At 44.5% G+C, this 27,835-nt stretch overlaps 1 protein-coding gene across 1 annotated transcript in view; it reads left to right on the top strand.

Moving 5' to 3' along the window:
• The window catches only part of TDRP (testis development related protein), a 57,466-nt gene extending 30,827 nt beyond the window's left edge, over window positions 1–26,639 (top strand). The window contains exons 2-3 of the mRNA XM_007961556.3: window positions 21,843–21,946; window positions 23,707–26,639. Of these exons, the coding sequence (XP_007959747.2) occupies window positions 21,843–21,946; window positions 23,707–24,052 (450 nt within the window). The 3' untranslated portion in view covers window positions 24,053–26,639. The remainder of the gene's footprint in view (window positions 1–21,842; window positions 21,947–23,706) is intronic.
• Window positions 26,640–27,835: the final 1,196 nt, after the last annotated feature.

Here is a 27,835-nt window from a genome sequence, read left to right as displayed (position 1 = left end):
TAGTGGATTTCTTCATATTTTTTATGCAAAAGATCATGTTAGCAAATGGAGATAGTTTCACTTTCTTTCCTTTCTGTATGCATTTTACTTTTCTTGTCTAGTTGCTGTGGCTGAAATGAGCACAGTGTTGAATAGAAGAGGCAAGAATGGGCGTCCTTGTCTTGTTCCTGATCTTGGGAGGCAAGCTTTCAGTCTTTAACCATTTATTATGTTGTGTTAACTGTGGTATTTTCATAGACACCCATTATTAGGTTGAGGAAGTTCCCTTCTTTTTCTACTTTGTTGAATGTTTTTATCATGAAAGAGTATTGGATTTTGCCAAATGTTTTTTCTGCATATATGGAGATGCTTATATAGTTTTTGTTTTTTATTCATTTGCTATATTAATTGATTTTCAGATGTTGAGCCAACCTTTCTTTCCTGAGATATATCCCACTTGATTATGGTACATAATTCTTTTCATATTTTACTCTTTTTGGATTCAGTTTGGTGACATTTTGGTGAGTAACTTTTGTCCATATTCATAAGAGATACTAGTCTATAATTTCCTTTTCTCATGGTGTCTTTGTCTAATTTTGGTATCAGCGTAATAGTGCCATCACAAAATGAATTAGAAAATGTTCCTTGCCCAAAGGGCTAATATCCAGAACCTACAAAGAACTCAAACAAATTTACAAGAAAAAAACAAACAACCCCATCCAAAAGTGGGCAAAGGATATGAACAGACATTTCTCAAAAGAAGACATTCATACAGCCAACAGACACATGAAAAAATGCTCATCATCACTGGCCATCAGAGAAATGCAAATCAAAACCACAATGAGATACCATCTCACACCAGTTAGAATGGCGATCATTCAAAAGTCAGGAAACAACAGGTGCTGGAGAGGATGTGGAGAAATAGGAACACTTTTACACTGTTGGTGGGATTGTAAACTAGTTCAACCATTATGGAAAACAGTATGGCGATTCCTCAAGGATCTAGAACTAGATGTACCATATGACCCAGCCATCCCATTACTGGGTATATACCCAAAGGATTATAAACTATGCTGCTATAAAGACACATGCACACGTATGTTTATTGCAGCACTATTCACAATAGCAAAGACTTGGAATCAACCCAAATGTCCATCAGTGACAGATTGGATTAAGAAAATGTGGCACATATACACCATGGAATACTATGCAGCCATAAAAAAGGATGAGTTTGTGTCCTTTGTAGGGACATGGATGCAGCTGGAAACCATCATTCTTAGCAAACTATCACAAGAACAGAAAACCAAACACCGCATGTTCTCACTCGTAGGTGGGAACTGAACAATGAGATCACTTGGACTCGGGAAGGGGAACATCACACACCAGGGCCTATCATGGGGAGGGGGGAGGGGGGAGGGATTGCATTGGGAGTTATGCCTGATGTAAATGACGAGTTGATGGGTGCAGCACACCAACATGGCACAAGTATACATATGTAGCAAACCTGCACGTTGTGCACATGTACCCTACAACTTGAAGTTTAATAATAATAAATAAATTAAAAAAAAAAAAAAAAAAGAAAATGTTCCTTGCTCTTCTATTTTTTTTTTAAAGAGTGAAGAATTGATATTAATTCTTTAAATAGTCGGTAGGATTTAGTAGCAAACATATCTGGGCCTGTGCTTTTCTTTTTGGGTAGCCTTTTGATTACTAATTCAATTTTTCCACTTTTTTTTTTTTTTTTTTTTTTTTTTGAGATGGAATCTCGCTCTGTCACCCAGGCTGTGCAGTGTCACAATCTTGGCTCACTGCAACCTCCACTTCCCAGGTTTAAGTGATTCTCCCACCTCAGCCTCCTGAGTAGCTGGGATTACAGGCTTGTGCCACCATGCCCGGCTAATTTTTGTATTTTTATTAGAATGGGGTTTTGCCACGTTGGCCAGGCTGGTCTCAAATTCTTGGCCTCAGGTGATCTGCCCACCTTGGCCTACCAAAATGCTGAGATTACAGTCATGAGCCACTGTGCCTGGGCTCTCCACTTGTTATAGATCTATTCAGATTTTCTGTTTCTTCTTGAGTCAGTTTTGGTAGTTTGTGTCTTTGTAGGAATCTGTCCATTTTTTCTAAGTTACCTATTTGCTTTGATGGACAGTTGTTCATAATGTTTCTTTATATTCTTGATTTATATAAGATCAATAGTAATGTCTCTTCTTTCATTTCTGATTCCAGTAATTTGTCTTTTTTCTTGGTCAGTTTAAAGATTTATCAATTTTGCTGATTTTTTTGTTGTTGTTGAGACAGAGTCTTGCTCTGTTGCCAGGCTGGAGTGCAGTAGCATGATCTTGGCTCACTGCAATCTCCGCCTCCCGGGTTCAAGTGATTCTCCTGCCTCAGCCTCCCAAGTAGCTGGCACTACAGGCGTGTGCCACCATGCCCAGCTAATTTTTTTTTTTTTTTTTTTTTTTTAGTAGAGATGGGGTTTCACTGTGTTGGCCAGGATGGGCTCAATCTCTCGACCTCGTGATCACCTGCCTCGGCCTCCCAGATTGCTGGGATTACAGGTGTGAGCCGCTGCATCCGGCCCCGATTTTGTTTTTTTAAAGAACCAAATTTTGCTTTTGTTTATTTCTCTTCTGTTATTCTCCATTGATTAATTTCTGCTTTAATCTTTGTGATTTCCTACCTTTTGCTTCCTTTAGGTCTAGTTTGCTCTTTTTCCACTGCCTTAAGATAGAAGTTTAAGTTGTTGATTTGAAATCTTTATTTCTTTCTCTTTATAGACATTTACAGCTACAAATTTCCTCCTAAGCATTGTGTTAACTGCATCCCATGTTTTTTGTATGTTGTGTCTGCACTTTATTTACTGACTTCCTTCTTAGACCCATTGGTAATTTAAGAGTGAGTTTTAAAATTTCCACATATTTGTGAGTTTTTCCTGCTTTCGTTTCTAATTTCATTCCATTGTGGTCAAAGAATGGGCTTTGAATAGTTTTATGCTGTTAAATATATCCAGGTTTGTTTTGTCACCTAGCTTATGATCTGTCCTGAAGACTGATCTATTTGCACTTGAGAAGAATGTACATTCCATTGTTGGAGTGTTCTATAACTATCTGTTAGGCCTTATTAGTTTGTAGTGTTTTTCCACATCTTCTGTTGTTAATCTTCTATCTATTATTGAAAGTGGTAAAATCTCTGTGAACCTTGGATTTTTTTAGTTCTCCCTTTATGTCTGTCCATTTTTGTTTCTTGTATTTTGTTGCCCTGTTACTATGTACATATAAATCTTTGTTATATCTTCTTGATTGGCTGTTGCATTTATTTTGATGAAATTCTCTTTAGCAACATTAAAAAATTTTTTTAAACTCTTTTGTTTACATAGTCACTTCAGCTCTGTTGTGGTTGCTGTTTGCATATCTCTACTTCCTTCATTTCACTTTCAATCTGTTTTTATCTTTGCTTCTGAAATGTGTCCCCTATAGGCAGCATTTAGTTGGATTGTGTTTTAAAAATCCAGTGTGATAATATTTGCCTTTGATTGGAGTTTTAATCCATTCACATTTAATATTAGTAGGGTTGGATTTCTGTCTGCCATTTCCCTTTTTGTTTTCCATATGTCTCATGCCTTCATTTTATTCCTTTACTGCTTTCTTTTGCGTTGTGTATATTTTTAAATGTAACATTTTCATTTATTACCTTACCATCTGTAGCCAATTTCTTAGCCTGATATAGCTTTGCTTCTACCTTCATCTTTTGTGGTGTTACTGGCAAATATATTACATACACATTACATTTCTATGTAGTATATCCCTATTCTTCTATGCAATTGCTTTTCAAATTAGTTCTGGGAAGAAACAAAAATGCATCAGTACTGTATTTTAAAATTATATAATTACCTTTACTGGTGCCCTTTGTTTTCTCATGTGGATATGAGTTGCTGTACGGAGTTCCTCATTTTCAGCTGAAGAAGTTCCTTTAGTGTTTCTCATAAGGTGGGTTTGCTAGCAAGAAGTTCAGATTTATTCATCTAGGAAAGTCTGTATTTTACCTTCATTTTTGAAAGATGGTTTTTGCTGGGTATAGGATTATTGGTTGAGATTTTTTTTCCCTCCATTGAGTGCTTTGATTGTGTTATTCCACTGCCTTCCGGCCTTCATTTTTTTTTTTTTACTGAGAGTCAGCTGTAATCTTATTGGGGCTTCCTTTATAAGTTATTGGTCATTTTTCTCCTGTAGCTTTCAAGATTATCTCTCTGTCTTTGGGTGTTATAATAAAGATTACCTCTGATCTTTTGTCTCTGGTTCCTGGCACAGAGGTTCAAAAACTCTTGGAATTTCTTGAGAAGAATGTCATCTTATGCTAATGAAGTGACTTGAGGCTGGCCCCTAGGTAGCCTCAGGATGGGGGCTGCATACTAGGAAGGCAAACATGCAATTAGAGGGTTGGAATTTTCCAGCTGCCAGACTTCTGGGGATACGAGAGGAACTGGAGACTGAGTGCAGTCGTGTGGCTGATTATTTAACCAATTATGCATACCTATTTAAACCCCAGTAACAACTCTGGATGCTAAAGCTTAGTGGAGCTTCCTGGTTGGTGAACACACTGGCATGCTGGGTGAGTGACACACCCTGATTCCCTGGGGAGTGGGCACAGCTCTGTGCTTCCTCCTGGAGGTCACATTGCATGTGTCTAAATTTGGTTGCTTGGTCTGTCACCCAGGCTGGAGTGCAGTGGCACAATCTTGGCTCGCTGCAACCTCCACTTCCCGGGTTTGCCCTAAGCAGTTCCCAGCTTGACTTTTCCCTTTAGCTTAGTGATTTTGGAGTCCCAAAATTTATTTTACTTTCACAGAACTTATGTTAAAAAGGAAACAGGCATAAAAGTTTGGAAAATTTGCAGCCTGACAATGTAATAGAAAAGAAAAACCCATTTTGGGGGGAGAAATTCAAGCCAGCTGCAGAAATTTGCATAAGTAACAAGGAGCCAAATGTTAATCACCAAGACAATAGGGAAAATGTCTCCAGGGCATGTAGGAGACCTTTGTGGCAGCCCCTCCCATCACAGGTCTGGAGGCCAGGAGGAAAAAATGGGCCAGATGAGGCAAGTCCAGGGCCCCCCTGCTGTGTGTAGCCTGGTACTTGCTGCCCTGTGTGCCAGCCGCTCCAGCCATGGGGAAAAGGGGCCAAGGTACAACTCAGGCCATTGCTTCAGAGTGTGCAAGCCCCAGTCCTTGGCTGCTTCCACTTGGTGTTGGTCCTGTGAGTGCACAGAAGTCAATAATTGAGGTTGGAGAACCTCTGGCTAGATTTCAGAGATGTATGGAAATGCCTGGATGTCCAGACAGAAGTTTGCTGCAGGGGCAGAGCCCTCATGGAGAACCTCTGCTAGGCCAGTGTGGAAGGGAAATGTGGGGTTGGAACCCCCACACAGAGTCCCCTCTGGGGCATTGTCTAGTGTAACTGTGATAAAAGGGCCATCTGTTATGCCCAGACCGTTTATTCCCTGAAGAAGACCACCAGAGTCCAGAGTCAAAGCTAAGCAGCAAGGATCTTTATTACAGGTTTGAACCTGGAACTGTCACTCACTCGTGAAACGAGACGGGCAGGAGAGCTCCCCCACTGAGCTCCGAACAGTGTTATATAGTCTAAGAAAAGTGGGCATAGAATTATTATACAAATCAGACGTATGATTGGCTAGTGTTTCAACAAGGCGATTTGGCTAACTATGATTGGTTCCCGCCATTTCTGATATTTCGGTTCAACCCTTGAGGCGGGAGAGCAGTTTTACACAAAGGCAGTTAATTATATTGCGTCAGGTTGCACAACCGGTTTATGGCAGCATGGGTGTATCTTACTTAAACACGTCTTGTGACCCGGCCTCAGAAAGAAAAACAGGTACTTACAGAACTTACGAAATCTCTGGTATGTGCAGAGATTAGAGAGCAGAACAAAAGGGTTTAGCAATAGGGTGTAGCGGGGGAGCGGGTACGCATTTTTGTGTCTTTGTGTCCTTTCACCATCATCCCCATCCTCTGATCCCAGAATGGTAGATCCACTGACAGCTTGCACCATATGCCTGGAAAAGCTGCAGACATTTAATACCAGCCATGAAAGCAGCTGGGGTGCAGGGGACATACCCTGCAAGACCACAGGGGTGGAGCTGCCCAAGGTGATAGGAGCCCATCTCTTGCATCAGCATGAGCTGGATGTGTGAGACAAGGAGTCAAAGGAGATTATTTTGGAGCTTTAAGATGTAATGAGTGCCTCATTGGATTTTGGACCTGCATGGGTCTGTAGCCTCTTTGTTTTGGCCAGTTTCTCCTATTTGTGCAGGAACATTTACCCAATGTCTGTATCTCCATTGTATCTAGGAAGTAACTAGCTTGCTTTTGATTTTACAGGCTCATAGGCAAAGGGACTTGCCTTATCTCAGATGAAACTTTGAATTTAGACTTTTGAGTTAATGCTGAAATGAATTAAGACTTTGGGGAACTGTTGAGAAGGCATAATTGTGTCTTGAAAAGTGAAAGAAATGAGATTTGGGAGGGGCCAGGATGGAATGATATGGTTTGGCTCTGTGTCCCCACCCAAATCTCATCTTGAATTGTAATTCCCATAATCCCCATGTAACAAGGGCAGGCCCTGGTGAGAGGTGATTGAATCATGGGGATGGTTTCCCGTATGCTGTTCTTGTGATAGTGAGTTCTCATGAGATCTGATGGTTTTATAAGGAGGTCTTCCCCCTTCACTCATTTGCTCTCTGTCTTGCCTGCTGCCATATTAGATGTGCCTTTGCCTTCTACCTTCCCCCGTTTTTGTAAGTTTCATGAGGCCTTCCCAGCCATGTGGAACTGAGTCAATTAAACCACTTTTCTTTATAAATTACCCAGTCTTGGGCAGTTCTTTATAGCAATGTGAAAAAGAACTAATACACATTTTATCTGTAGCAATCTGTCTTCAAGTTCACTTAATTTTTTCTTCTCTAAAGTCTACTGTAAAGCCTCTCTGGTGAATTTTTTATTTCATGTATTATACTTTTCATCTCTAGAAATTCCAGTTGGTTCTTTTTGATAATTTCTGTCCCTTTACTGACATTCTGACTTTGATGCAACATTACCATCATACCTTCCTTTACATACTTTCTTTATCATACTTCCTTTATCATACTTTCCTTTAGCTTTGGTAACATATTTATAATGGTTCTTTGAAGTCTTCTTCTGTTAAATCCACAGATCTGGCAGTTTGTGTTGCCTGCTGTTGTTTTCTGATGTGTGGGTTATGCCTTTCTTTTTTTTTTCTTCTTTTTTTGAGACGGAGTCTCGCTCTGTTGCCCAGGCTGGAGTGCAGTGGCGCGATCTTGGCTCACTGCAAGCTCTGCCTTCCGGGTTCCCACCATTCTCCTGGCTCAGCCTCCCGAGTAGCTGGGACTACAGGTGCCCGCAACCGCGCCCGGCTAATTTTTTGTATTTTTAGTAGAGACGGGGTTTCACCGTGGTCTCGATCTCCTGACCTTGTGATCCGCCTGCCTCGGCCTCCCAAAGTGCTGGGATTACAGGCGTGAGTCACCGCGCCTGGCGCCTTTCTTTTTCTTTGGCAGCCTCAAAACTTTTTGTTGGAAAGTGGACACTTTATATGTTTTATTTTTATTTTTTAACTTTAAGTTAAATAGTACAGGTGAAAGTTTGTTATATATGTAAACTCGTGTCACGGGAGTTTGTTGTACAGATTATTTTGTCACCCAGGTATTAAGCCTAGTGCCCACTGGTTAGAAACTGGACATTTTGGATGATACATTGTAGCAACTCCGGGTACTGACTGTTCCCCCTTTCCCATTCTTGCTGTTGTTATTTGTCTCTTTATTTGCTTAGTGATTGGCTGGATTATTTTAGAGAAGCCAATTCTCCACCATGCGCCGAGTGGCCGAGTGTTTAACCCCTGATGTGGCTCCTGGTGGGGAAGGGCACTGTTGGGTGTGGCCCCTCTTACCTGGGATGAGGGAGGTGTGGCAGCCTTTCTTCCTCTGTCCCTGACCCCATGCAGCTGCTAAATTCCAGTAATTGCTGCTGATTGCTCCGTGGTTTAAAAAATGTCCTGGGGCATACATTGCTCTACAAATGAATCCAGTCAAACTGTGGCTTCTTTGAAGGAATAGTTTGAGGTCCCTGCCTGATATTTGCTCTGACCCCAAGAAGGATACTTCCAGCTGTCTTATTCCTTAGTTCTTCCCTGAAAGCCAGCAGCCTACAGGTTAGCCTGTGTCTCAAATCTCCTTCTGGTATGGCTTGGCTCTGTGTCCCCACACAAATCTCATCTAGAATTGCAGTCCCCACGTGTTGAGGGAGGGAAGTGATTGGATTATGGGGGCAGTTTCCCCCACACTGTTCTCATGATAATGAGTGAGTCTCATGAGATCAGATGGTTTTAAAGATGGTTCTTCCTGTGCGCATTCATATTCCCTCCTGCCTTGTGAAGAAGGTGCCTGCCTCCCCTTTGCCTTCTGCCGTGATTGTAAGTTTCCCAAAGCTTCCCAGCCATGCTTTCTGTTAAGCTTGCAGAACTGTGAGTCAATTAAACCTCTTTCCCTTATAATTACCCAGTCCCAGGTATTATCCTTTATAGCAGTGTGAGAATGGACTAATACCTCCTAGTTGCACTTCACCACAAACTCCAGTGGTGGTGGAACTCCTTTATGTTTAAACTTCTCCACACTCTGTGCAAATGAAGTGGGCTCCTTTGGAAAGAGATTGTCTTCCACAGCTGTGAAGGTTAGTGCTGGTCTATAGCTATCTGCTTTATGTCCTGCTTCTCCACCAGGGACATCTCTCCGCCAAGGCTCTGGAGCTGGGGATGGGGACAAAGGCAAGCTGCTCTCCGAGTGACAGTCCTGCTCTGGGAACTGCGCATTTGCTATAGTGGGGAGTCTTAATCAGCTTGCTTCTCCTGGGGTGGAACCATCACCTCTCGAACCCAGGAAGCAGCGCAGCACACCCACAGCAATGCCTCCTTCCTGTGAGTGGAGCTGGAAGAAGGGAGTCCTCACTTCTCCGTAGCATTCAGCTGGGGCTTAGCGTCAGCCACAGGCAGCTGGGGACAGCATGTGAGATGCTGAAGTCCAGCTCCTCCTGGGATGAAAGTTGTCCCACTTGGAGCTGGAGTGAGGGAACCTGTGCTGTTGGCTGTGGCTTTCCTGAGTGGATTCTCCCCAACCCCTGAGCTGGGGGGGGCGGTGAAAAGGGAGTGGTCTTGGTTGCTGGTCTTTTGTACCAAATGTTTAAGCATTTTCTTGAATATATACTTGTTCACTGTTTGCCCTTAGGAGCATTTCCAGAAGTCCTACATGTGTTGTTGTTGTTGTTTAAATAATTTCAATTTTCTTACAGCAAAAACAGGGAAATCTGGAGTATTCATTTCTTGAAAAAATAGCATTCCTGTGGCTCTGCTCCTCTGTCTGTGTGGCAGGGAGAGCGGCCATGGCTGAATGGGTGAGGAGAAAGAGGAAACCCAGACCCCCAGCCGTTAGGCCACAGCGGTGTCCATGCCCACATTTCCAGACAGCTCCCACTACCCTGCTGCTTAGGGACCCTGTCCTGGCTGGCACTGGGTGAAGCCAGCAAGTTGATATCTATGTGCTGACTTTGGGTGTGATTTGAGGGTTTGTGTGGCTGCCTCTGGACCCAGCAGTTTGAGAGTTTTTCATGTTCATCGGAGGATGTTTATATAGCAGCTCACGATTTCCCTTCTGCTACACACAAGCCTGGGCTGTGAGAATAATCATTTTTCTTACTGTTCTCAACCTAAAGCCTCGGCAAAGCACTGGCAGGTGGCATTGGTTTCTGTTGGCCACGCGTTCCCGCTGCTGCGGCTGGAGATCTGCAGGGCCTTCATGGGAAATGGCTGGAAGTTGATGGGAGCTGACACTGGCTTCTGGCCATGGCTTAAGTTCCCATCTGAGGCATTTCTAGCAACGCTCTTGCACCTGCAGTCTGGGTTTCGGTTCGCAGTAGTCATGGATTATATTTCCTCGTCGGCATTGCTCATTCTAGTTTTATAAAAACAGAAGAGAAATTTTACACGTCTTCAATATGGTGAAAAACAATATTTATACTTTTAAAAGATCCTTCCCACCCCTGTTTCACAAGACTCATAATGAACCTGTTATTAAAACTGCTTTAGCACTTGGTGGCAGAGGTATTTGTGGACTTGTACAGTTAATGCACTTACAGAATTAATCCTTTTCAGTTCTTTACAAACCTGCTGTAAAGAATATTTGTACCAAGGGTGGCTATAGCTGTTTTAGGTCTGTGGGTCCATTTGCAGGTAGGCAGTGTTGAGAGTTTTTGGTTTTAGATTACATAAGTAATTCCAAATGTGTTAATTAATGTTTGTTTTTATGAGGCATACAAAATTATGTGATTATGTGTATTGTTTTTGTAAATTGAATATGAAGCTATCATGTATGAAATATTTTTATTTCATCAAAATACTTTGTTTAAAACTGGGGGAAGTAAAAGTTCCCCTTTCCCTAGTCCCAAATCCTTCTCCATATAAGTAATAACCATTATTAATATACACTTAGTCATTTGGTTTCCAAATACGTATCTTAAAAAGGACATAGGTAGAAGTTTTTCAGAATGAGAAATGATTAATAGTGCCCCTCATGAGCTTAGAATGAATTTATAAGTCTGGGTTCCGAAATGCGAATGAGCAGAGAACACATGTTCATTTGTCTCAGTGACTGTCTTGAGTGCCAGTTTCTGGTGTGTTCAGATTTAATTGGCATCAAGATCTTCAGACTGACTGTTCTGAAATAAATGGCAAAGTCTGTTGACCCAGATTGTAACCTGGTGATCCTTACAGGAATTGCCAGTTCACCAAACAGGGCTGGAGTGGCGACTTCTTATTCCCAAAACTGCAGGTATTGAGCGTGAGTAGTTTGAAGGTTTGGACTGTCTGTGTGCGAATCAGGGTTTGTGGCAGAGCCCAGAGTCTGCTTTTTGAACATTCTGCAAACTGGATCCCTCCTGCAGGGAAGGGGGCTCCGTTCTCACTTCACTTGCTGAGAGGGGGTTTGTTAGGGGCTCCTGGACAGCTCTAGGCCCTCCCCCTGCCTCCCCTGACTGACTTCAGGACTCTTGAAATAAATACTTTATTGCTGCACCCCCAGGTTAAAACTCAAGGAAAAAGAAAACGCTGCCCAAAACATGCTGTCTGGAGCATATCAAAGGAAACACAAGACCCAGTGCTGCAGTGGGGCCTTTTTTGAGGCCGGTCCTCCTTTTGTTTTTAAAATATATGTTTGCAGAAATTAACAGGAGGAGAAACATCTCCTGGAGGTCACACAGCTGGCATCTGACAGATGAGCAACCAGTGACAGGGCTGCTGTCAGAACCCAGGGCAGGCTCAGGTGGACTGGGTTCCGACACGGGGCTCTGGATTCCGTGTTGGCTGGTGCTGAGGTGGGCATGGGTTCCAGTGTGTGACTCTGGATTCCATGTTGGCTTGTGCTGAGGTGGGCATGGGTTCCAGTGTGTGACTCTGGATTCCATGTTGGCTTGTGCTGAGGTGGGCATGGGTTCCAGTGTGTGGCTCTGGATTCCATGTTGGCTGGTGCTGAGGTGGGCATGGGTTCCAGTGTGTGGCTCTGGATTCCGTGTTGGTGTGTCCTGAGGTGGGCATTGGTTCCAGTGTGTGTGTCTCTGGTTTCCGTGTTGGTGTGTCCTGAGGTGGGTACAGTTTCTCATGCCTGGCTCTGGATTCCGTGTTGATGCATGCTGAGGTGGGCTTTGGTTCTAGTGTGCAGCTCTGGATTCCGTGTTGGTGCGTGCTGAGGTGGGCACAGGTTCCGATGCATGGCTCTGGATTCCATGTTGGTGCATGCTGAGGTGGGCGTTGGTTGATGTGTGGCTCTAGATTCCATGTTGATGTGTGCTGAGGTCGGCATGGTTTCCAGTGTGTGGCTCTGGATTCTGTGTTGACGTGTGCTGAAGCGGGCATGGGTCCTGGTGCGTGGCTCTGGATTGCGTGTTGACACGTGCTGAGGTGGGCATGGGTTCCAGTGTGTGGCTCTGGATTCTATGTTGATGTGTGCTGAGGTGGGCATGGTTTCCAGTGTGTGGCTCTGGATTCTGTGTTGGTGTGTGCTGAAGCGGGCATGGGTCCTGGTGCGTGGCTCTGGATTGTGTGTTGACACGTGCTGAGGTGGGTGTAGGTCCCAGTGCATGGCTCTGGGTTCCATGTTTGTGTGTGCTGAGGTGTGCCTAGGTCACCCAAGCCAGTTTTCTGAGTCAGACTGCGTTCAGGCAGGCTGGGGGTCAAATCAGCAGCCCCTCCGGTGGGAGCCTGGTCTTGCTATGGCCACGTAGTCCCACCACGCCCTGAAGGGTCCTCGCCTGGCACCCTGCAGTTTGGGGAACATGGCTGTGGGCCTTCCTGTAGCCTGATGGGTCTCGTGTGATGACTGTGGGATTTGGTCTCACAGTTTGACTGGGATGTCAGGACTGGGTCCAGCAACCAATGTTTTGTAGAATGGCCAGTTTCTCAATAACTTCAGTGTGTTTAAAGTAAGTTCACTGTGAGTTTCAAAATGTAGAAGGGATGAAAGAAGACTAGGCCGTTCTGTGCCTTTTTGTTGTACGTAATTGAAATCTTCGCCTCTGGGGGGCACTGTGTTTTGTGTTCCCAGGATCACAGCATTTCCACGGTATTCAGGAAGACGGGGGGTGGTAGCCAGTGGTGATGCCAAGAAGAGGCCTGGGGCCTGTGCTTTCACTCTTCCCAGAGTCCTCCTTCACCACGTCACCACCCCCAAAACAGCTTCAAGACACTGAATGCCAGCGCTAAGCCTTTGTCCAGAACTGTTCTGGGGGTGGGCTTTGGAGAGGGTGGGCTCTGGAGAGGGTGGGTCAGGGTCGTGTACAGCTCCTTCCACATTCCCCTCTTTTCATCGTCACAAAGAGCTGTATTGTGTGCCCGTGACTGCAGGGATGCCAGCGCCCTGTGGTTGATACCAGCAAACCATCTGTACCGTGTCCCATGCTGGCACTGCACATGCTCACCCCGCTGTGATGCAGTGTTCCTCATGAGAAGTTGGGATACCTGGCCTAACAAAGATTTCTTCTTTTGCCCTGACGTATGAACTTAAATACCTTTAAAACGTATACCAGGAAAGGGCTGGGCATGGTGGCTCGCGCCTGTAATCCCAGCACTTTGGGAGGCTGAGGTGGTTGGATCACTTGAGGGCAGGAGTTCGAGACCAGCTGGGCCAACATAGTGAAACCTCATTTCTACTAAAAATACAAAAGTTAGCCGGGCATGGTGGCCATCACCTGTAATCCCAGCTACTCGGGAGGCTGAGGCAGGAGAATCACTTGAATCTAGGAGGTGGATGTTGCAGTGAGCCGAGATCGCGCCACTGCACTCCAGCCTGGGCAACAGAGAAAGACTCTGCCTCCAAAAAACAAAACAAAACAAAAAACATATACCAGGAAATTTGTTTTATTAAAATATTAAAATTCCATGGACTCTGGACTGAACTGGGAGGTGCAGGTTATGTGGCATGCACTGAGCTGACCCGAGCGTTATGCTCATGTTCTTGTTAACCCTCTCTCTGGATTCTGTCCTTCACAGGTACTCTGGTGTAACGCTTCCTGATCTTGCCCACATTATTGGGATGGTCTCAGGTGTCACCGTTCAGCCTTGCTGTGCTTTTTCCTGCCCTGGTCGTCAGGACCCAGAGTTGCCGGGAGCAGCCTGGAGGTTTTCTCCCAGGGCCAGGGTCCAGTACACCTGCCCTTCCTGTGGCAAAAGGAGAAATTTCCATCTGCTTTAACGGGATAATTCAAACCTTAATGCTCGAATTTTACATTTGATGAAAAATAGGAGAAAACACAAATGACGCTGTATCTTGGACATTTTGTTTAAGATTTCAAGATTACAAATTGTGAGATTAAGTATGAAGGATGGCACTTCTGAGAGTGTCACTTGGTTAGATGAGGGTCTGTTTTCTGATTACAGGAGGTAAAGATTGGCAGGTTCAGTTCTTCTAAACAAAGCCTTCAGGGTTGCCATACCCAAGCTCTGTGCCCACGGACAGGATCTGGATGTGCGCGCTGGTGGGGCCTGCGGACGAGGTCTACGACTCCCTGTGTATTCAGTGCCGGCCAGAGGTCCCGGCCTGTCTGCACATTTTTGATAAGACACTGCCATTTAACCTCTCTAACAGGAATGATTTTGGTAAATTATGGATATTAATTTTCTTTACAATATTTCGTAATTTTCTTCATGAAACATGAAGCACTTTTTTACAACTAAGGTATAGCTAAAACAGGAAAAAAATCATTTTTCGTTGTTTTGCGCGGAAACTTACTTTCTCATTTCTGTGACCTAACTTCTTGGTCATCACCAGCGTTTTACAGCACATCTCATCTATCTTAGATGTTTTAGATGTCGCTTTCTCTCTGAATTGAATCTCAGTTTTAAAGAATGTTTTACCATCGTTCTTCCTGGTCTCCAAGACGCGTTTGGGTTTTTTGTGCCTTCCCATAGAACAGACTCCGCAGGGCGTTGCCCGCAGAAGAGGAGAACTTTCTTCTTCATGCCCCACACCATGAGCAGCACTTACGCTGACACCACGTAAGAATTTGTCCACCTCAGGACAATGTCCATGTCCTCCCTGGGCCTTTCAGAAAGCTCCACCTCGAGGGCCGGCCTTGCTGGCTACAGGAGCGGAGTGCTCAGGCGAGGACTTTCCCTCCTGTCCTTCCCGGGGGATGCTCAGAAGGAAATGTGGAGACTTCAGGTAGAGACCAAGGTGTCTGGTTTTGATGGATTCTTTCTGAATTATTAAGTCCAGCTGTGATGACCTCGGCCCCAGAAGGACCATGCCTGGCCTGGGCTTAGGGACCCCAGAGGTGCTTCTGAAACCTGCTGCTCCTCCCAGCTGCACGTGGCCGTTGTCTGCCTGCATAATGGATGAGTGGTGGCCTCGCAGCACTCCTCAAGCTCACACTTCGATCATGTCTATTTGTGCACCTTCTAGGACTCCACCCTCTTCTAATTGCTCACCTGGCAGTAGAGAGGGATTTCCTTGCTGGTTCTCCATGGAGGCGCACGTGAGAGCAGGGGCTCAGGAAGCTGGTGGTGGGATGGAGCCCTAGCTCCAAGGTCATCTGATGGGATGTGCAGCAGCCAGCCAGGTGCTACAGGGACACTGGTGTGGTTAGTGGAGACCACACAACTGAAAATGTGGGTTCTACTGCCAGCCCAGTGTGGTGTTCAAAGGGTGGAATTCCTGAAAAGTTCTATGCAGAAATGGGAGATTAAGGCATGCTTGTCAGGAAGGCTGGCCTCCTCAGGGTTAGCGTGCTGTGGGTGGTGGCTGGTGACTGACCTGCCTAGCACGTGGCCAGATGCTTGAGTGTGAGGTTTGTGGGCCTCAGACTTTGGGTGGGCCTGAGACTTCCTAATCCCGAGGGTGAGTGAAGTTAGAAGGGAGAGGAAGCTGTTCCCTGCGCACATTACTGCACTGCCTAGGGGATAAGGACATTTCGGTATCTCACAGTAAGAACAAAACAGAAAAGAGAGATTTGAAGGCAAAGGAAGTGGGGAGAAGGGCGAGCCCCTGGAGGCCAGCAGATACCCGTAAAAGCAGCAGGGGTGTTGTTGTGCAGAGGTGAGTTGTGTTCAAGCCATGTGCACTGACTCTCCGGAGAGCGTGTGTGATGTGCGTTGGGGTTTCTGAAGATCACATTTTAAGATGCTTCTTTGGGTGGTGGTTTTGTTTGCTAGTGTGTTACAGATTTGCCTTTAGGTCTGAGGCCTAAATCTCTGGCCCGTAGGCCGGGGAGACACTGTAGCAGTGCTGTGTTAGCTTTGAGTGAGTTCCGGTCTCATGGGTTTGATAATATTCGTTGCGTGAATAGATGACTGTCCAGATGTCACTGGGGTTTGGGTGGGGAGGGTGTGGGTCACCTGGTGTCCCTAAATGGATGTGCCTTGTTTGCCTATGTTCTGAGATGGCCTGTGGCCCAAGATGCTCTGCATCTCAGTTCATGGGAAGCTCAGGGAGTCTGAGCCATTGCCATCACTGTCGTCTTCATTAAACTGAAGCATGTACGTGACTCTTGTTCTCGGCATCGGGTGCTGTCCAGAGCACTTTCTGTGGCCTGCGTTTAGTTCTTGGGTGGGTGGCTGTTGTTCTGCTCAGCCAGCAGGTGAGAGTGCTCAAGGCAGGTTGGCGATGACATCTCTGAGGACCAGGAACAGAAAGTGGCTCCCAGGAAAAACACTGACCACCCATCAGGAAACCACTCCTCCTTTTCACCAAAATCTAGTGGAATGTACCAAGTCAATGATCTCTGACAGATCCTTACACCTGAGAAGATTTGCTGTCACACAGAATGAGCCAGTTAACTCTTTGTCTCCTGGTGAGAAGAGCATTACCGAAGAATGGTCCAGGAAACCGTAGAAGTCCCACAGCTCCCCTGGGACTTTTGGGAAGCTTATGGGTGAGAAAGACTAAAAATTTATGAATTAACAGTTTATAAACAGTGAAGAAGTCGGTGGAAGAGGATAAGGAGGCCAAGAGTGTACAGGAAATAGTGCATCTCTGACCTTGCAAAGGAACACTGGTGCCCCGTGTGCTTCAGTTCTGTCTGGAGACATCAGACGCCAGTGGTGCATGCTGTAGTAAGCCAGGCACTGTAGAACACAGGGCTGAAAGGCCATCGGCTTCACAAAGGGCTCTTCAGAGGAGAACCTTCAGTCTGGTGACACTGGCCGGTGACCGGGAACAGCAAGAGCTCTGTGCACTGAGGCTTGCTGGGAGCCTCACTGGCCTGTTCTTTGTAATCCCATAACTTTGTGTGTTTCACCTTCCCCTGCCCCCAGATATTGCAGCCATACATTTGTACTTCTGGATCTAAGTGAAGACCATCCACTTTTTTTTTTTGTTTTGCACATTCACTGTTTATTTCATTCCTAGAAAACTTTTCTCTCTGAGTAAATTTCATTTGTAGATTTTTCTTCTTCAGTGACATCAGTTTGATCCCATCTCTACAAAAAATACAAAAATTAGCATCGTGGTGCATGCCTATAGTTGGTAGCCTGAGGTGGGAGGATCAGTCAAGCCTGGGAGGTTGAGGCTGCAGTGAGCTGTGATCATGCTATTGCACTGCAGCCTGGGTGACAGAGAGAGACCCTGTCTCAAAGAAAGAAAAAAAAAAGATCTCTGTTTGAAGTTCATAAACTAGAGACTATTTTTTTTTGGCATCTTATTCCTAATAATTTCAATGGAAACAATAGGTAATAATTTATATTTCAATAAATCTCATTTCCTGTTGATTTTCCTTATGATATCTAAAATGGAATCTTAGGGGAATCACCTTGTATTATTCCATTTACACACTGCTGTAAAGAACTACCTGAGACTGGGTAATTTAGAAAGAAAAGAGGTTTAATTGACTCACAGTTCCACTTGGCTGGGGAGGCCTCAGGAAACTTATAATCATGTCAGGAAGCAAGGGGAAAGCAAGGCATATCTTAACATGGTGGCAGGAGAGAGAGAGAACAGGGAGGTGCCACACACTTTTAAATGATCAGATCTTGTGAGAACTCACTATCACGAGAACAGCAAGGAGGAAATCCGCTTCCATGATCCAGTCATGTCCCACCAGGTCCCTCCCCTGAAGTGTGGGGATTACAGTTTGACATGAAATTTGGGTGGGGACACAGAGACAAACCACATCATTCTGCTCTTGGCTTCTCCCAAATGTAATGTCCTTCTCACATGTCAAAACCAGTCATGCCTTCCCAACCATTCCCCAAAATCTTATTCCAGCATTAACTCAAAAGTCAAGTCCAAAGTCTCATCTGAGACAAGGTAAGTCCCTTCTGCCTATGAGCCTGTAATATCAAAAACAAGTTAGTTACTTTCAAGATACAATGGAGGTGCAGGCATTGGGTAAATGCACCGATAACAAAAGGGAAAAATTGGCCAAAACGAAGGGCTACAGTCTGAAACCCAGCAGGGCAGTCATTAAATCTTAAAGTTCCAGAATAATCCCTTTACATGCCATGTCTCATATCCAGGGCATGCTGATGCAAGAGGTAGGCTTCCAAGGCATTGGGCATCTCCATGGACCTTGTGGCTCTGCAGGGTACAGCCCCGTTCGGCTTCTTTCACAGGCTGGCATTCAGTGCCTGTGGCTTCTTCAGATGCGTGGTGCAAGTTGTTGGTGGATCTACCATTCTGGGGTCTGGAGGACAGTGGCCCTCTTCTCACAGCTCCACTAGGCAGTATTCCAGTGGGGACTCTGTGTGGGGGCTGCAACCCCACATTTCCCCTTCATGCTGCCCTAGCAGAGGTTCTTCTTGAGGGCTCTACGCTTGCAGCAGATTTCTGCCTGGACGTCCAGGCATTTCCATACCTCCTCTGAAATTGAGGCAGAGGCTCCCAAACTCCTGCCTTCTGTGTACCTGCAGGCCCAATACCATGTAGAAGCCACCAAGACTTGGGCTTTGCACCCTCTGAAGTCATGGCTGGAGGTATACCTTGGCCCCATTTAGCCACTGCTGGAGGTGGAGTGGCTGGGACACAGGGCACCATGTCCAGAGGTGCACAGTGAAGCAGGACCCTGGGCCTGGCTGAGGAAACCATTTTTCCCTCCTAGGCCTCTGGACCTGTGATGGGAGGGGCTGCCATGAAGGTCTCTGAAATGCCCTGGAGATATTTTCCCCATTGTCTTGGCAATTAACATTGGCTCTTCTTTACTTATGCAAATTTCTGCAGCTGGCAGCTTGAATTTATTCCCAGAAAGGGTTTCTTTTCTACCATTTGGAGGGTCAGACTTCTAATTTTCAAACTTGTATGCTTTGCTTGCCTTTTAAACATAAGTTCTAATTTCAGATCATCTCTTCGTGAACACATATGACTGTATGCTGTTAGGACCACCCAGGCCACATGTTGAACCCTTTGCTCCTTAGAAATTTCTTCTGCCAGATATCCTAAATCATCTCCCTCAAGTTCAAGGTTTCACATATCTCTAGGGCAGGGGCAAAATGCCACAGTCTCTCTGCTAAGGCAAAGCAAGAGTGACCTTTACTCCAATTTTCAGTAAGTTCCTCATCTCCATTTGAGACTACGTCATCCTGGACTTCATTGTCCATATCACTGTCAGCATTTTGGTCAAAACCATTCAACGAGTCTCTAAAGTTCCAAACATTCCCACATCTCCCTGTCTTCTTCTGGACCCTCCAAACTATTCCAACCTCTGCCCATTACCCAATTCCAAAGATACTTCCATATTTTCAGGTATCTTTATAGCAGTAGCCCAATTCTCTGGTACCAATTCTCTGCATTAGTCTGTTTTCACACTGCTATAAAGAACAACCCGAGACTACGTAATTTATAAAGAAAAGAGGTTTCGTTGACTCAGTTCTGTATGGCTGGGGAGGCCTCAGGAAACTTACAGTCATGGCAGAAATGGAAGCAAGGCACATCTTATGTGGCAGCAAAGCAAAGCATATCTTACATGGCGGCAGGACAGAGAGAAAGGGGAGGTGCCACACACTTTTAAATGATCCGATCTCATGAGAACTCACTATCATGAGAACACCAAGAGGAAAATCTGCCCCGATGATCCAGTCATCTCCCACCGGGTCCCTCCCCTGACACATGGGGATTACAGTTTGACATGAGACTTGTGTGGGGACACAGAGCCACACCATATCACACCTTTAGGACATGCGGGTGGTGTGTGGAGCAAATAGCATCTGAAGGTAGTGATGACAGATTAAGGGAAGGGGTGGGCAGTCCATGGAGGGGTGAGGCACAGGCTTGTGCCTAGTGGTGTTGGGACAGGGCAGGCCTGGGAATGGTGAACGTAACAACTTGGCAGTGAGACATCAGCTCAAGCCCCAGCTTTGCTTCCTGGCCATTTGCGTGAGCCAAGTTCCCCAAGGTTATGAAGCTTCACTGTGTCTGTCCCATGGGGCACTGCTCAGAGTGAGGGATGTGGTAGGTGGGCATTGCACGCACAGTGCTGGGCACATAGTGACTGCACCTGGTCCTTCCTCTAGAGTCCAGACGGGTCAGCCTCTAGAATTACGTTCTTGAGACTTCTTGATAGGATCCTGCCACGTGCTCTGTCATGCCATGGGCCCTGAGCATCAGACGTAACCCTTTACCTGATGTACATGCAAGTGTGCCAAAGCTGTCAGCACGACATGGGTTGTGTGATAGGTTTTTGTGCAGTGTGTGATGTGGAAAGCTGATACCTGATGCCAACGTTTTTGTTGTGATGGTTTCTTTGGCATGGGTGCTGCTGTCATGCTCCTATCCCAGGACCTAATTCATAAACAGCTCTCCAGTCATAGCTGTTGGAGGGCCTGTCCCCCTGTCTACAGATGCAGACCTCTGCCCAGACAGGGAGTTGAGGGTCTGGCCTATGGGAATAAAAGTGGGACCCCTTAGTCGCTGGTTAGTTTTCAGGGTCATCTCTGCCCTTTGCCCCTTGAGGCTGTGTTACACCCTGGAGACGCCCAGGCATTGCACCTGGCAATCACTGGGTTACCTCGAATGGTTGATTGAATTGTATTCATTATCTTTGTCTCAGATCAGTGTCATCCTGCAGCCTCATTTCAGCTTTCAGGATTGCTTTATTTTTGTATTATATTTTTAACAATGCAAAGTATTCAAAAGCTAGCTCTACCCTGTGAGAGACCCTTCCCAGCCCTAGCAATGTGATGATAAACCCTGGGAAATGTTAATCAGTGAATATGAAGGGCCCTCGACACACGCCAGGTTGTCAGATATTTTTCTCCATTCTTTCTTCTTAGTAATGGATTTCATTGTATCCAATATGCCATTAATTGTAAGATACCTTGATTTCAGAAATGAAAAAATTGTACAAAATCATTTGTTTACAGTCAACAAAATTATTTCTTCTCAGAAATCTACACTTGTAGAGGTTAGGGCAAAGGTCATTGTCTCCATGGAGGTGCTGACGCTTAAAGGTAGTGGCAGAGTTGTTCCAGGGGACCTTGGAGAAGCCCCCCTTCTAGGGGACCTCGTAACAGCCTTCTCAAAGGTCAATCTCCTACGTGTTTTTGTTGTTGTTGCTGTTGTTTGTTTTTTGAGATGGGGTCTTGCTCTGTTGCCCAGGCTGGAGTGCAGTAGTGAGATCACAGTTCACACCTCAACTTCTGTTGTTTGTTTTTTGAGATGGGGTCTTGCTCTGTTGCCCAGGCTGGAGTGCAGTAGTGAGATCACAGTTCTCTGCAGCCTTGACCTCCTGGGGCTCAAGTGAGCCTCACACCTCAACTTCCTGAGTATCTGAAACTACAGGTTTGCACCACCATACTTGGCTAAATTTTTGTATTTTTATAGAGACGGGGGTGGGGGGTGTCTCACTTTGTTCCCCAGGCTGGTCTTGAACTCCTGGGCTCAAGTAATCCTCCTGCCTTGGCCTCCTAAAGTGCTGGGATTTCAGGTATAAGCCACCATGCCCAGCCCAATCTCCCAAGTTTTAAGAAGACCTAATTCTTAATTGTGAGGGAAGCTTCATCTGATTTTAAGCATCATTTTCATAAGCTATTTAGGCAAAGTATAATTATTGACTAGTCTTTTACTAAATTTAGATTACTCAGCATCACTGATAAGCTGTTAAGCTGTTATGAGCATAATACCAAAACAGCTGAGATGACTAGTAGCTAATGGGAGAAAACTGTGTATACACAGGTATGGAAACCTAAGATGTAAGTTCTGCCAATTCTTTTTTCTAAATTTCAACTCCATGGTTATTGGAGTAGAAAGCAGAGTTCTATTGATTCATGACATCACATTTGACATTTTTCTTAACCTTTTATTAGGTTCAGGGAGCAAGTTTCCGAGGTTGGAAAGAAGTGACTTCACTGTTTAATAAAGATGATGAGCAGCATCTCCTGGAAAGATGTAAATCTCCCAAGTCCAAAGGGTAAGTCACAATTGTGTAAGAAAATGATCATTTCAGGAGAGGGAGGAAGTCACTGAGGAGGTAGAAATGAAAACTTGATGGCATAAATACAGTGTAACTGGACACGCTGTGGGGCGTGGCACGTCCCTGTTTCCCTCCCCACTCCGTCTGTCCCTGTTGAGTGGCAGATGGTCATGGACTTCGTGATGTGTGCTTTGGAGTTAACATCCCCCTTGTGAATAAACAGAAAATGGGCTGGGCACGGTGGCTCATGCCTGTAATCGCAGCACTTTGGGAGGCCAGTGCAGGCAGATCATAGGGTCAGGAGTTCGAGACCAGCCTGGCCAACATGGTGAAACCCCGTCTCTACTAAAAAAAAAACCAAAAAACAGAAATTAGCTGGGCATGGTGGCATATGCCTATAATCCCAGCTACTTGGGAGGCTGAGGTGGGAGAATTGCTTGAACCTCTGGGAGGCAGAGGCAACAGAGCAAGACTCTGTCTCAAAAAAAAAAAAAAAAAAGAAATGAGTTGCGTTGTTCGATGAAAAACAAACTATACTTTGGATAAAAGGTCATGAGGGTCTCTGTTGGCATTTTGAAAGGTTATGGAAACATGGAAAATAACTTAGAATTATAAATTGAACTTATTAGCCTTAAAGCAGCCTGATTTAAGATTTTTAGTAGTTTACACTACTAAGATTTTTAGTAGTTTCAGAAAAAAGCCAAATCAAAACAACAACAACAAAAAACGACTGTTAAAAATGCAAAGGATTGACTGGTAAACTATAAAAGATTTTAGAAAATTTAATAAATTTAAACTGACCTTGCGAATTTATCATTAGTGTTTCAGAATTTTAAAAGTGTAAAGTTGAAAATATAAGTTCAGTGACTACCCAATGATATTACCAATGGCATATTTACTCTGTGTTATGGAAAGTTGTTTGATTAGAAGATGAATCCTGGTGAGTCGACAAGTACAGAGTTTGCTTTTGTTTGAGGACTGTGGGCCCCCAGTCTGCTTCCTTGCAGTTTTGTGCACTGAGGACAGACACGTGGCCTGGCGTGCTCTGGTGGAGCTGTGACTTCACCAGTCCTCATCTGTAGAAGACGGGTAAACTGGTTCACCTGCTGATGAACCAGTCAGGTGACCTGCTAATACATCAGCATCTGGAAGGAGAGGGCCTGGGCACTGGTGTTCTTACAGATGTCCCCAGGTGATGCTCACGGACAGTCAGGGTGACGAGTAGTTGAAGATCTTTCTTCAGTAGCTGTCGCTCACTACCATTTCCTTTTTATAGTAGATGGTGTTCTGAATTTTCATTTTTGTTGAGTAAATTACCTACTAAATGCTTGACACAACCTTGCTATATTAATAATCCAATTGCAAACCTATTTGAAAAATTGAATAGATTTCCCTCCTTGTTTCTTAATCTAGACCCTGGATTCTCATAGATCTGATTTGCTCAAAATCTTGAGTACTACCTTCCTATTGCCTTGAGGATCTCTCTTGTGTAATACTACTTATTTCTTGTCAGAACTAGTTATTTGCTTATATATTGCCAAGTGGTGTCCTAAAATATGGCTTTTACACACTTCATTAACAACATGTAGTGACTGATTTTTCCTTAACTTTAATATTTGAAACTTTTCATATAGACTTGTGTTAGTTTTCTAAACATTTTTTTTAAATTTTAAAGAATTTTATGTTTGTAAAATGGATACAGCTTGAGGCCCTAAGACCACTGGGTCACCAACACCTAACTCTTTCATCTCCTATAGAACTAACTTACGATTAAAAGAAGAGTTGAAGGCAGAGAAGAAATCTGGATTTTGGGACAATTTGGTTTTAAAACAGAATATACAGTCTAAAAAACCAGATGAAATTGAAGGTTGGGAGCCTCCAAAACTTGCTCTTGAAGACATATCGGCTGACCCTGAGGACACCATGGGTGGCCACCCATCCTGGTCAGGCTGGGAGGATGACGCCAAGGGCTCGACCAAGTATACCAGCCTGGCCAGCTCTGCAAACAGCTCCAGGTGGAGCCTGCGCTCGGCAGGGAGGCTGGTGAGCATCCGACGGCAGAGTAAAGGCCACCTGACGGACAGCCCGGAGGAGGTGGAGTGAGGGGGCTGCGTGGCAAGTGTGCCCCGACGTGGTGGCCTTTTATTAGTATACCATGTAGTTGTTGAGTCTTTTCTGTTAGAAGGAATAGAGTCTACTTTTTGCCTATATTTCATATTTGGACCTCTGTTTCATTGTTTAATGAACTCTCTCTCACACACACTGTGACTCCTTGGTGAACACGTGCAGGGATTGTACATTTGATTGCCTTATTGCAGAAATACCCATCAGTCCATGTTTTGCAGAAACTGGAGATGTGAATTTTTGATGCTGTCCCATAATACAGCAGTAATGATTTGCAGGTTGCCACAAATCATCTTCATGCTGCTCTCTCGTCGTTCTGTTTCAGGACTTCTATCCCTTTTTCTTGTACGTAGCACATACAAATGCAGCAGTCATGCAGTTCTTTTCTTTTGCCAGAAAATTACAGTCAGGAGGTAAGATGAATCTTCCAAAGTTAGGTTAAATTTTGTTTAACTTGACAAATTCAACTTTGTTCTTATTAAACAAATATTTAAACAAATACTGGAAAGGCAAAGGTTATATTTGGGTGTAAAATGTCAGTATCTTAAAATGCATGTTCATCTTTTGCTGAGGGAGGAATAGCCTCTTGTGTGTGCACTGGATAGTAACCATGGTTCTTTTTTGGAATTTTATTTTTACCTCTTTTGAACTTCTAAATCGGTTCCTTTATTTTCTTAAAACATTTTCTCTCTCTTTTGTTTACAGATTAAAGAAGTATGATGATAATTTTATTTAGGAAACATTGTCTTGCTCATTATAGAGTGAAGACTGTGCATAAAATACTGAAGTGCCTCTTTTTTATTAGGCTCATATGTTTGTTCTTGCAAAGCGAGATGCCGATTGTGATTGGTGTTAGATCTGTAAGAAGCTGTGTCTTCTCCACAAGAACTGACGGCCAGTTTGAGAGCATCTCGCTCGTTCTTTTTCTGTCTGCTTTACTGTCCTTGACAATGTGATCCTGCACAGTATCAGGTGCCAGTTATGTGTCCCTGGCAGGTTGGCGCTTATCAGCAAGTCCTGCAGATATCTATCTTAGGTAAAAGTGGTTTGAAAGAAAAGGTATATTTTTCTTTTTTGTTTAAAAGCAAAATAAAACCTCCAGTTACACTGTGCATTCCCCTCACGTACAAACAAGACAAAAACCCTTTCCTGAGTTGCTCGGCATGCACTTGTGTGCTGTTTCATGCGTGTGGATGTTCCTTCCACTTGTTCCTGTGGAATAACTGAGTGTGCCTGATGGCAGAACACACTGCAGTGTTACCAGCGTCTGCATGTTTTTTAATAGAACAGGTTTACTTGATCTGTCATCTGTTATGGAAAAAACAGCAATTACTTTTGCATCAACCTAATACATCCATTCATCTAGCTAAATCTATAATCTGTATCAATCGCTTATACCTATCAATCATCTGTATCTATTCACCTACCCTCTGTCTGTCATCTCTCAGTCTGCATCCATCTAACCTTCTGTCAATCATCTACTTTTTTTAATAGAATAAGAATTTTACTTATCAAGTCTTGAAAGGGGGACATGCTTCAAGTGGTGTTCAAACAAAAATTCCAGTTTGTATTAGAACCTTGAAATGGTGAAGTTGTGGAGGTTTTCTTTGTTCCATAATACAGAGACAAGTTCATAATTTTTAGTATAACAGTTAAGTTGACAAATTCTAAGTTTCCTCAGGTAAACAGTCATAACTGTCTTTCTCCCTAGAGAAGTGCTTGCTGGGAGAGTAAAAACATTCACCATTTCATGACTTCTGCAAATACTTTCAAGCGGAAGTCAGTGTAGGCTTGTTTTTGGCTAACATGGTCTTGCTGCGCAGGAATGTAAACGCTGTGTTTGAAACTCTGGAAATCACACGTGTGTGGGGAGATGGGGACGCTGCCCACGTAGTGGGGAGCTCTGGTGTGATGGCAGCGGTTGCTGTGCCTCTGTTGGAACGCTAAGTGCCTGCAACTCACGTCAATCATAGAATTGTGACGCACAGTTGGCAAAATAGTTCTTTATGCTATTTCTCAAAATTTGAGGACAAACCCAGATTGGGATTGGAATGTACACTGTAAATCAAATTTTTCTTATCTACAAAGACTAATGTAAAAATGATTTTTTCTTCTGTGCCTGATTAACTGTGGTTTTTAATGTAAATATTTATTGGTGTGCTTTGGGAGAAAAAATATCTTTTCTTGAAAGAACTTACCAAAGCAAATTTGTTATCTTCACAAGTTAATAGGAGAATGTGGTTTTTATTCTGGGTGTTTGAATTGTGTAAACACACAGCTTCCCTGTGTGGAGACAGTTGTCCTGTGCTCCTTCTACTGTACTTTTTAAATTTTTTAATAGGAAAGTGATGGGCTTCAGAGAAGGGTTCCTCCTTAGTGTTGAGGCTTTTTAAAAATAAAAATATTGTTTCTAAGCTCTTTCATTATTGGTTTGCATGATTATTGGCATCTGCTTACGATGGCTTTAATCACTCAGAGCTAATGGCACCTTTCCTATTTAGCCTCATTTTAGAATGCAGTAAACACATGTGGACTTTTCACGAATAAATGAGCAACTTCAACCTTGGTTTTCAAGATGTGTCTTTTGCGTATTTGAATGGCCTGTGTGTGACTGAGTCCTCGGTGCAGGGCCCTCCACTCCGGAGGGCAACAGTGTGGCGGGGCACCCCGGCTGCTGTTTTTGGTTCTTTATTTCATGAGTTCTGTCCTTAAGCAAGATTTTACTCCTTCAAGTGGAGAAACATGAACATAGTAGCAACAATTCATTTCTATTTATCTTTAAGAAAATGACCATCTCTTAGAAAGAAGTCTTTTAGAAAGCAGCGGCCTGTTCTAGAGAATGCTGCTCACTTCCCGTGGGAGCGGGACCCTGGAGCCTGCAGTGCCTTTGAGGCTGTTTTTTGGGGTGCAGATGCTTTGCAGGGAGGCGCAGGGCCATGTGGGATCCCTCTTCTCAGACCTGCATCCTGAGCAGGTGGACTCCCTGGCCTTCCTCGCTGACCGCATGGGTGAGTGTGGACTGCACTGTCACCTACTCCGCCCTCGCCGGGGAGCATGGATGGCATGGGTGCCCACTCTGCCCCCCCCCAGCCTTGCCTGGTGCCCTCAGAGCCTAAGCCTGAGCTTCTCACCCACACCTGCCATGTAATTCCGATCGTCCTCTGGCTGTCTCACAGGTGAGGGAACCGTTCTGCCCTCTCTTACTCTCCCAGTTCAGTTTTAGCCATGAATGCGCTTTGAGTTTTTTTGGTCATTCTTCAGTTGATATTTGCTTGATCAACCAAAAGACCAGCCAGCAGGGCACACTTGAGTCAGCTCTGAAGAGATCAGTTGGCTAAGATGATTTTTCCAGATCAACATTAACTTGATCATTTTCAAAAAACAACAACAAAGAAAACCTCAACTGCAGAGTGCACTCTAGTCTGGGTGACAGAGTGAGGCCCTGTAAAAACAAAACAAAAAAATGCTCGGAGTAGTCCAAAGGTTGTTTAAACAGTGCTGAATGACTGAGATAGCTTGCTGCTGCTGTTTTTTTCCTTATGGTAAAAAACCAGTTTTAGCCCAGCTGATGAGGTAGGAATGCACTGTGAGCGGCCTCGGCCTCAGCGGAAACGGAGTGGCCGTCCTCATCCAGGTGCTGTGTTGCTTGGTAGAAGTGTCTCTGCCTGGGGCTGCGACTTGCGACGTGAACTCTCTGACCCAGCACCCGCCAGAACCAACATCTGGGGATTTAAACTGCAGCAACAAGTGATTCCCCTCTTG

Source organism: Chlorocebus sabaeus, chromosome 8, assembly GCF_047675955.1.
Source record: "Chlorocebus sabaeus isolate Y175 chromosome 8, mChlSab1.0.hap1, whole genome shotgun sequence".
Lineage (NCBI taxonomy): Eukaryota > Metazoa > Chordata > Mammalia > Primates > Cercopithecidae > Chlorocebus > Chlorocebus sabaeus.
This window is presented reverse-complemented; position numbering and strand designations above follow the sequence as displayed.